The sequence below is a fragment of the Vitis vinifera genome, chromosome 11, assembly GCF_030704535.1.
Source record: "Vitis vinifera cultivar Pinot Noir 40024 chromosome 11, ASM3070453v1".
NCBI lineage: Eukaryota > Viridiplantae > Streptophyta > Magnoliopsida > Vitales > Vitaceae > Vitis > Vitis vinifera.
In genome coordinates, this window is record NC_081815.1 from 17,784,671 (window position 1) to 17,794,451 (window position 9,781).

General features: G+C 33.6%; 1 protein-coding gene and 1 long non-coding RNA gene across 2 annotated transcripts; one reads left to right on the forward strand and one right to left on the reverse strand.

The window, feature by feature from the left end:
* Positions 1 to 315: 315 nt before the first annotated feature.
* On the reverse strand, positions 316 to 983 carry LOC104880789 (uncharacterized). The gene is made up of 2 exons (XR_009466892.1): positions 894 to 983; positions 316 to 658 (listed from the first exon to the last, which is right to left on the reverse strand). It is a non-coding gene; the product is annotated as an uncharacterized LOC104880789 (long non-coding RNA).
* On the forward strand, positions 909 to 8,492 carry LOC100240988 (suppressor protein SRP40). Its single transcript, XM_010658578.3, has 8 exons — positions 909 to 998; positions 1,075 to 1,521; positions 2,155 to 2,219; positions 3,005 to 3,045; positions 3,203 to 4,095; positions 5,871 to 5,960; positions 6,050 to 6,111; positions 7,983 to 8,492. The coding sequence occupies exons 2-8, from the start codon at positions 1,306 to 1,308 to the stop codon at positions 8,086 to 8,088; spliced, it is 1,473 nt and encodes a 490-aa protein (XP_010656880.1). The 5' UTR covers positions 909 to 998; positions 1,075 to 1,305; the 3' UTR covers positions 8,089 to 8,492.
* The last annotated feature ends 1,289 nt before the right edge of the window (positions 8,493 to 9,781 follow it).

Sequence of the window (9,781 nt, forward strand, 5' to 3'; positions counted from 1 at the left end):
CCAAAAAAAAAAAAATGAAGGGTTAGATTTTTAAAATTAAGTTTCCAATGACCTTGTAATCAAATAACCCGAATACTTTTAAATTTTACACAAGTATATATTCGGATTTGAATATGAGCCCCCAACCGAAGCCCAAGCCCAAGCCCAAACCCAAAAAGTCCAGCCCAAATTGCAAATTATAGTAAAATTTGATAACTTCTTATTTATATCACTTTTAAATTATAAAAGGTGCTTTATATATATATATATATATATATAACTTCTTATTTATATCATTAATTAAAAAAAAATTCAAAAATTAATTTCACACTAATGTTTTATTAAATCAAACTGACATACTATTTATTTAAAAAATATAAAATGATATAAAAATAGTACCAATTACCCAAGCTTTACAAACTGACATACATTTTTATTTGAAAAATATAAAATGATATAAATAATTTCTTTTCATTTTCTTTTTACCCCGTTGCTAGGATCATAGGAGAAGGGCACCTTATGCAGTTGGTAGCCCATCAAATGCCATGGAAGTGAGAAAGAAATCTCTCTCTCTCTCTCTTTTTTTTTTTTCCTTTTATATATATTCAATCCATGGACTCATCATCGGAATGTAGCTTGTTGGCAGCTTCCACTAGTGGGATTTGAGCAAAATTAAAACCTAGAAATTGAAATGAATGATATAAAGGCAGTAGAAAAAAGAAAACCATCCCAATCTTAGTAATCGACCAAACAGAACAGAATAAAAGAGCAAAACAAAAACCTTTAAAAAAAAATTCACTTTTATTTTCTAGGTAACCAAACAGAGAACCCAAGAGAGAGAGAAAGCGCATACCATGACTTCTCTCTCTACGTAACCAAATAGAGAGCCCAAGAGAAAGAGAAAGTGTGTGTACCTTGGGTTCGGTTCCGGCTTTTTAGAGAGTGAGGTCGGAGCCGCTGGCAAACCAGATCAGAGAGGGCGAAGGTTGCCTCTTCTCTTTGTTAGGGCAACCGATAATGTGAGAGAATGAGATTAAAATTAGGACTTTTCTTTTTCTTTTCTTTTTTTTTTATAATTTTTTTTGGATTTTTTAGGTCCTCTGATGTGGACGCTGGAGGCGGCCAAAGAGAGAGGGCAATTTCGGTATGAAATAACACCTCACACTAGAGTGCATGAATTCCCAAATTTTTTGTTCTTGAATTATTTGGGATGGGACCCTTATTTTTTAAACTCAAAGCCTTTATTCTTGGTCCTCCCCCTATTTTTGAATAAACCCCTAGCACTCCTATTTTTGCATAAACCCTAGCACTCCACTAAAACCCTATATGCTGCCGGCCATACAAAACCCTAGCCTCACAGCGTTCAAGCCTCGCTCCGTCATGCTCTCAAATCAAGCCATGAACAATCTCAGTAACAAGACTTCCAAGACCCTAAACCCTTGCCAGAAGAAGACCCTTCTTCACAGCTCCATATTGCATTATCTTCAACGCAGTGGCTTCTCCAAAACCCTAAAGTACTTTCAACGTGAAGCCCCACTCGAGGTAAAGATGAGTGCCAACATTCACTTCGTAATGTTGGCCTTTTTCTTTTTGCGTTTGGACGATGAGAAAATTCGGCTCAAGGGAAGGAATGGTTTTTGGCTTTTGGGCGCCGTTGAGATATTTACATTTTTCCAGTAGTTTTTAAGCTGCCAATTGAACTGGTGAATTGTGAAAACGTCATTTCCATTGGCACCTCGAATATTGCTTTTTTTGTATTTTTCTCGGTTTGGATGCTGAGCAAAATCGAAGTGAAAATGCAGGGTTCATGTGTTTTTTTTTGTTCTTCTGAGTCTTCTCCACAACCAAATGGATCGAAGAATTCTGAAAGTGGGAGAGATGCCCCAATTCCAATTAGGAATCATTGAGCCCCTTTTGGAACATCCCTTCAAATTGTAAATTTTATTCATTTTACCTATTCGAGTTCTCAAAAACATATTGATTACTTGAGGTGGCATTTGGATACATTTTCTATTTTTTACTTGGATACATTTTGAGTCTTCTTCCTTTTTTGGTGGTATATATACACACACACTATGCTTTAATGAAGGTTTCAGGTTTCTTTTTTCTATACCATTTCTTTGTACTTGAACTTTACTTCCTTATAAGAATGATGTTTATTTTGCTTGGGTGTAGAATGACAATGGGAACGGTTGCTCACTTGACTTGGAAGAAGTGTACTACAAGAGTTTGGAAACATGGTAGGATGATAAATTTGTTGTTCTTGTCCATTGAGTTCTGATTGATGGATTTGTGATTGCTAAGCTTGTGATTAATGAAGCCTGCTGCAATTCAGTGAATGAACTATTATTATAAGAATTAAATCCCAACAATTCATACATTGCTTACCTGCCTTCAGGAATTTTTTTTTTCTTCTTTCTCTTGTCCTTGTATTTGGCATGAAATCTACTGATGCTTTTGCCTTGTATGCATGTGGTAGGAATTGTAAGGATAATTTATGTATCCCAATGTAAATAGACTCTTTCTTGTCTTAAAACTTTGTTAGACATTTTGTTGGCACAATATTGGTTCCTTAGTTACCTGAAAAATTTGGAATTGAAACATAGAAATATAGTTTTGGTATTCCTGTCTACCAAAATCCATATCATCAGGGTGTATTTAAGAGGCATGTTACTTCGAATCACATTGCTCCTTAGTAATTTCAATCTATTGGGGCAACTGGGCAAGCTGCTTTGTTGTAAATAATATTAATTTTTATATCCAAATAGGTTAACCTTTAAAAATCATTGCTATTTTGGCATTCTTCATTACTCTTTTTGTTTTGTTAGTGCAATAGCCTTGGATAATTAAAATGGTGATCTCAGGGATGGGATTGAATGGACTGGCTGCCCCAGCTTATGTCATGCCTAAAGTACCTTTTGCAGTGTTTGATTTCTTCTTTTTTGATACATTGTTTGCTTTTTGTGATTAAAAGTTCAAATTTGTGTTTCCATTCTCATAGTTGTTGAGCTTCTTCATTATGCAGTGATGATGCTAGCACAAATTGGAACAACTGCAAGGAGCAAGGTATATTCATATTTAAATTATGGTTCTGTATGCCATAATACAAATGTGACTTTTGTATCCTGTGTTCTTTCTTTTTCTTTCCTTGTAAAAATGTAAGAATATACTTTATAAGACAAATCTCAGGATTAGCTCTCATTTTAGATATGTTGAACTGCAGATTTAGAGAAGAGTGATAAGAAGGATGGAGAAGATAACTGTGTTGCTGTTGTGGAAACCGTAAGTAAGAAAAAGAAAAAGAGAAGTGAAGAGAGCAATAGAAAAGCTGTAGTCAATGAATCTGGAACTGCCAATAAATTTTGTAATGCTAAGAATTCCGAGAAGACATTAACAAAGGATATAGTGCCTCCCTTAAATGTAAAATCGAAAGAGAAGAAAAGCAAAAAGATTTATGATCCTCTTGATGAAGGAACTGAACAAGTCAGCTCTGAAATATCAAAGGAGCCTGTTGATGAGACTGTGTGTGAACCGCAGTTGGATGAATCCAGTAAGAAAGGCAAGGACAAGAAGAAAAAAAGCAAGTTGGTTTCTCAGCCACATGTTGATAATGCAGAACCTCATCAACTAGATACACAGCCTGGGGAAAATGAAGAAAACCCTAAAGGTTTGGCAGCTGCAGAGGGCAGAGAAGCAACTGATTCTGAGGCAAACATTAAATCTAAGGATAAGAAGAAAAAGAAGCTTGAAAAAGAAAAATCAAAAAGGACTGATTCAAAATCCAGTAATTCTCAGACTGTTGAGGAAGATGCATTGGATGAAGACGATAAAGTTTCCAAGAAAAGAAAAAGACTGGCTTGTGAAGAAAGTAATTCTCAGCCTGCTGACAAAGTTGTAGTTGAAAAATCCAAACGCCAAAAAACAGAAAGTTCTAAAGAATCTGACGGAATCAAGCTCCTCAAGGAGGTGAAAGAATCCCTTGGAAGTGATCTTGATGAAGGAGACAAGGGTAAAGTTGCTAAGCAGCTTGATGTCCAGGCCAATGGGATCCTTGACAAAAATGGAGAGAAATCTACAGCGCGGAAACAAGTGAAAAATCAGCAAAATTCAACTGAGGTATACATGGTGTAGTTTTTAGTTTAATATATTGTAGCATTAATTAGAAGCATTTGTGGACTATTTTCAAACTTTAAAGCTGAAAAAATCATTTTTCAATTTCCTAGAAGGCACTATATCTTTGAATTAGTCCCCAACTTTCAATCTCTGTCTCTCTTCCAGAGGTTAGATTGACCTACCCATGCATGTAGTGTGCTAGCATGCATGAGAGTTGCCATTCTTTGCAACATTATCAATACCTGCCATTTTATTTAAAATACTAGTTCTAGTCTGAAATCCAGCATTACTGGATCCTACTAACCATTTAACTATTTAAGAAAACCACTATTGAACCATTCACTATATCCCACCATTCTGGATGCTTAGCAATCATATAGTCATTGGCGTTGATCTGAGTTGGGCCTTATCTAATGAGGATAAAATGCTGTAAGGATCTCAAAATATATTAGAGGTTTAGACAAATTTATCTTTGAAGCAAAAATTAGCTAAAAGTATTATAGATAATTTAAATAGAAAATGTTCTATTATGATAATTTTGTAATGCAAATACAAGATTTGTCAATGTCCATCTATGTATGTGCACTGTAAGAATTTTTTGAATTAGTGGAAGGTCTTGCTAGCTAACATACTTAACACTCTAACTGACAACCTCAGGAGTGACAACCTTTTTTTTTAAAAAAAAATGGGATTCTTGCAGCCGTTCTTTCATGCATGTAAGTAAGCATTTGACTGTATGTCCCACTCACACCTCAGCATGAGTTTTATTGAAAATTACTTGGGGCATGGCCTAGAGGCCTAAGTTAGTTGAGGTTCATGCCTTGCATGTTGAGTCACTCTTGAGGCAAATGCTTCCTGCCTTAGCCTTGCGGTGTATCTGAAATTTGAACTCCTTATACTGGTCAATAGAAAGGAACCTTGTAAAGAAATGGGGACATATTGTCCTTTATATTTTTTGAATTCTTTTTTCAAATTATTACCTATGGACACTTCAAATTTTATTTTTTGGATTACATTTTTTTTCATTCAGGATTATTGTTATGAATTCTTAAGGAGATTTGTAGCCATTTACCAATGGGTTACCCCTTTTTTCTTTTAGGGTAATAATGATTTGATCTAATAATGAATCAATAGTTGAATGTAAGTTTGACTTTGTGGCCTAAAAGAGTTACTTGTATAAGGTTCTTTGTTAAATTTAAATTGTTTGGTAAATAGTTGGAAAAGGCTGTTGCGCTCCCCTCAAAAGGAAAAATGGAAAAGAATTACATGTATAAAGTTCTTTGTTAAATTTAAATTGTTTGATAAATGGTTGAAGAAGCATATTGCATCCCCCTCAGAAAAGGAAGAGAGCGAGTGAAAGAGAAGGGAAAAAAAATAAAGGAATTAAACAATTAAGTTCTGTTAGAACTTTCTCTGATATGTAGCACCCTCTTTTCTAATTTATGTGCAAAAAATTTTGATTGAATCAGATAATGTAAAAATATTCTTTTTCTTCTAAAAAATGTGTCGTTAATTGGTTCTTGGTTTGAAATCAACTTTTCATGTGGATTGTTGGATGTATACCATTTGATTCTCTCTCTCTCCCTCTAGGTTTGACGGGTTAATTTTGATGTGGTTGTGGTTTCTTCATTCAAATATGTATGGTGGTCCTTCTCTCTGTTGGTTTGATGGGTTGATTTTGATGTGGTTGTGGTTTAAGTTATGATGGTTTCTTCATTCATTCATGTATTGTGGTTTGATTTATAGGATCTTGGTTTTAATGGATACTACTTTTGCAGCCAAAGACTGTTAATGCATTTCAAAGGGTGAAAATTGATGAGGTGGAATTTGCTGATCAAAGACTGCAAGATAATTCTTATTGGGCAAAGGTGTCATAATTTGTATTTTGTGTTGCCCCTTCCCCTCTCTTCCTATTTAGTTTTGTGTTTTTACACTTCCCCTTGTTTATTCTCTGCAGGGTGGTGCAGACAGTGGCTATGGTGCCAAAGCTCAAGAAATACTTGGGCAAGTTAGAGGAAGGTAAGTGCTATGCTTTAATACAGTGGGAATTATGTTTTTTTACATGAAATACTCTAATACACGTCATGCGGTTTTGCATTGAAGCCAAAACTTAATTTTCATGCCATTCTTATATCCATTGTTTTGTCTTCCAACTTTTTGAAGATTAGACTAGAAATTGAACTAGCATGTATATTGATTAGACCATAAATTAAACTTGCATGAATGCTGGTCCAGGTGAACTTCTCTCAAAAACCATTGACTTCAGTTAACCTCATCTATGTGTTCACTTGTTTGGAAGTAATGATGTAATGTTGGGAAAATAAAACTGTCAATGGCAATCACAATGTAGAGTACAGAGATCACTTGAAGTTGCTCAAGGAAAGCCAGAGGACCAAACTACAGCTTTATTCATATGAAATTACTGGAAAATAGGGGTGACAAAGTTTGATACGATTCACTAACACGACTCAAACCCAACATGCTTTTTGTGGGGTTGGGTTGAGTATAAATGGGTTTGGGTAAAAAAAAAAACAGAAAGGTTTGGGTCAAATTCGTGTTTAACCTTCAAAATTTGTTTAAAAATATTGGTAGTTTTTGGGTCAACTTGCATAATATGAATTTGACTCGAATTGACCCATTTAATAATCCTGCTCATTAACCTAATTATATCTATAAACTATTTAACCCATATTTGACTCATTTTAAATTTATTTTTAAATAAATAAGTTAATTGAGTCACAAACATGCTTGGTTAAGACATTAATTATATAGACATATAGAAGACCTAACTCAATTTGATTATTAAATAGGAGGATCTGGTTATTAAATGGGTTAAATGGGTTAAATGGGTTAGGTGATGGGTTACCTGTTTAATAATTAGGTAGTATTTGAGTTTATGTTTTTGACACGATTATTATTCGTGTCGGGTTTGGTTTGGCCTATGTAGTAGAACACTTAAGTTTTTATATGACATGAACACAACTCATCAAGAATTGCCATCTCCACCAGAAAAGTTTATGGCCTAGTAATTTGCCATTGGGATTATGATTGAACTAATATTACATGGAATATGGAATCATAAATTGCTTTGGTAATAGGATGGGCATGGGTATGCAGGCTTAAATATGGTTAGTAGAAGAGAATTTTCTCACAGCATCATCTTTAAATTCAACTGTTTATTTTATTGGTTTTTGATTGAAGTGTCCCACATTTTGGCAAGACCTGTTCATTGTTAATGCCACTGAAAAGGGTCTTATAAATATGGGAAAAAGTGGTACAATGCTCTTAAATGATTAACGCATATATAAGAAGTCTCTAAAAAGAAAAAGAACAAGTGCATTTTGAAGAAAATGCTCTACCAATACTCTTCAATTGGTTAGAAGGACTGTGTTAAGTGTTGGGGAACTAGCTCATCTTATTCTTTATGATGTGTCCTGAACAAACCTAGTCCCTACCAAAAGAAAGCAGTTTGTACCTGATTGCAACCCAAATTCGATTGTCTACTACTGCTATTTGTTCCCCAACTGGCAATACTGTTTCAATTAATTGTAATAATACAAAATTTTACCAGTATATTTACTATCCATACTTCTTTTATTCCAGCCGCACCTAGTGTTTTCTTTCTTTCTTGGAAACTGAATAAAAGCATCTTGTTTAAGTCTGTGTTTTAAGGGAAAAAGATAATCTTTAATGCGAGGTTTCTGGATGGTAAATTCATCTAATTGTGGAATATTTCATGTTTTAGAATTCAGTCTATTTTTAGACAACTTCAGTTAACCTGGACTGGTTTGGTCCAACTTTAGAACTGAGAGGTGTTATTGTAATTGCATATATATCAACAATTTCGTTTTCTATCATATCGTGAGCTCTCTTTTCTGTCTCTCTTCCAGGGATTTTCGCCATGAAAAGACCAAGAAAAAGCGTGGCAGCTACAGGGGAGGTCAGATCGATCTGCAGACTCACTCAATAAAGTTCAATTACTCTGATGATGATTGATTGATGAGATGACTGAATTGTGCAATACAAGTCCAGAGCACCATTGCTCATGCCCTGCTAATTCAGGTAATTTTGTTTGGTAATCTATCCGGCTTTGTGAAAACAATTTTTTGTCGATTCAACTATTTATATACACCGATTACCAAAATCATCCTTTGTGCCCTAGTTGTCTCCCAAGTCCTCATGTTTCCCACCATATGAAGGTGGTTTTCTTGCAGAAGAGTGGCTTAGCCTATAGTTTTGGCTGATAGATTCTCTTGTTTTGGGAAAAAGAAGGTTTACATATCTGTTTTAACTTCCATTTATTTCATAAAAAAAGAAAAAAAAAATATTTGGATTTTATTTTATGATTATTGTTGTTATGATAATTTTCCTTGTCATTTGCCAAATTTTATTTGCTTTCCTGTGTGTTCTTGGTAACCAAATAGCTGTCAAAATAGAGTTTTAGGGTCTGTTTGTCAGGGTTTTTAAAAACAGTTCTGAAAGAAAAGAAAAATCTGTTTTGGAAACTCAAATGTGAAAAAAAACAAAAAACCACTTTTGTCGATTTATTTTTTGTAAGGGTGCAATTTGGACAGGTTTGGCCTAAACCAATTTAAACTTTGAGCGAGCTTGAACGATCATTTTTAATACTTGAGCTGAGTATGGATAATCATTTTCAACCCGTACTTAATTTGAGTTAAGTAATATTATTGTTTATATTATATTATATGATAGTAATATTTATTTTGTTTATTTTTTTTTTATAGAAAATTAACAAAATATAATTATATATAAATTAATTTTTTACTTTTGTATCTTGAAATATATATATATATATATATTTACTATTTAAATTTGGTATAAATGTATTGGAAAGAGTTTTTAAAGAACATTGAGTGGAGATTTTGAATGTTACAACTTGAGTCTAATCTGATCAATTTCAGCTTGGAAAAATAAGGTTGGGTTGAGCTTGAGTTAAATAATTTGGGTTAGAAGTGGGATTCAGGTTTATTATTTCTTAATTTGGATTGGTTTGAGGATAATCATTGACCTGTTTTGAGATGTAGTCTTAATTTTTTATAGGTTTATTTACAACACAAAAGTTTTTAAATAATGTCATATTTTCAATTGTAGTTTAATATGAAGTTATATAAAATAAAATAAAAAATTGAAAACACTTTAAATTTGTTATAAAAGAAATAATGTTTTGAAAACAAAATCTTAAATACGGTTTTCTATATAAATTTTTTTTGCCAAACTGGTTTTTTGTGTTATAGAACACTTTTTTCATTAAGGGCCTTTACATTTTGGTGTATGGATTTTGGTTGTAACATGGACTCAAACATTGTGGATTGGGCCCAACCTGATTCCAACCCAAAGGTCAGGTTGGGCCCCTTATATTTTGTAATGCAGATTTTGGTTGTAACTTGGGCTGAAGCATTGATGGATTAGCCCCAACCTGATTCCAACCCAAAGGTCAGGTTCGGCTTGGTTATGGTTCACCATTAGCATATATAATGCTTGTTGGAAAAAGTGTGTTTTTATGCACTTGTATGAAAAAAAAGTACAAAATAGAAACCCGAGTTTATAAAATACAAATTTTAAATAGTTATCTAAAGATAATTAGCATTTTATGCACTTTTTACTACATTTGACCATTTAGCTACTACCTTTTAATGATATATATAATACCTTTGACTATCTTAGGTAC

Coding starts and splice junctions, on each gene's coding strand:
- LOC100240988 (XM_010658578.3), top strand. CDS start 1,306: ATGCTGCCGGCCATACAAAACCCTAGCCTCACAGCGTTCAAGCCTCGC. Junction 5,961..6,049: donor ATAATTCTTATTGGGCAAAG/GTGTCATAATTT, acceptor TATTCTCTGCAG/GGTGGTGCAGACAGTGGCTA. Junction 6,112..7,982: donor CTTGGGCAAGTTAGAGGAAG/GTAAGTGCTATG, acceptor TCTCTCTTCCAG/GGATTTTCGCCATGAAAAGA.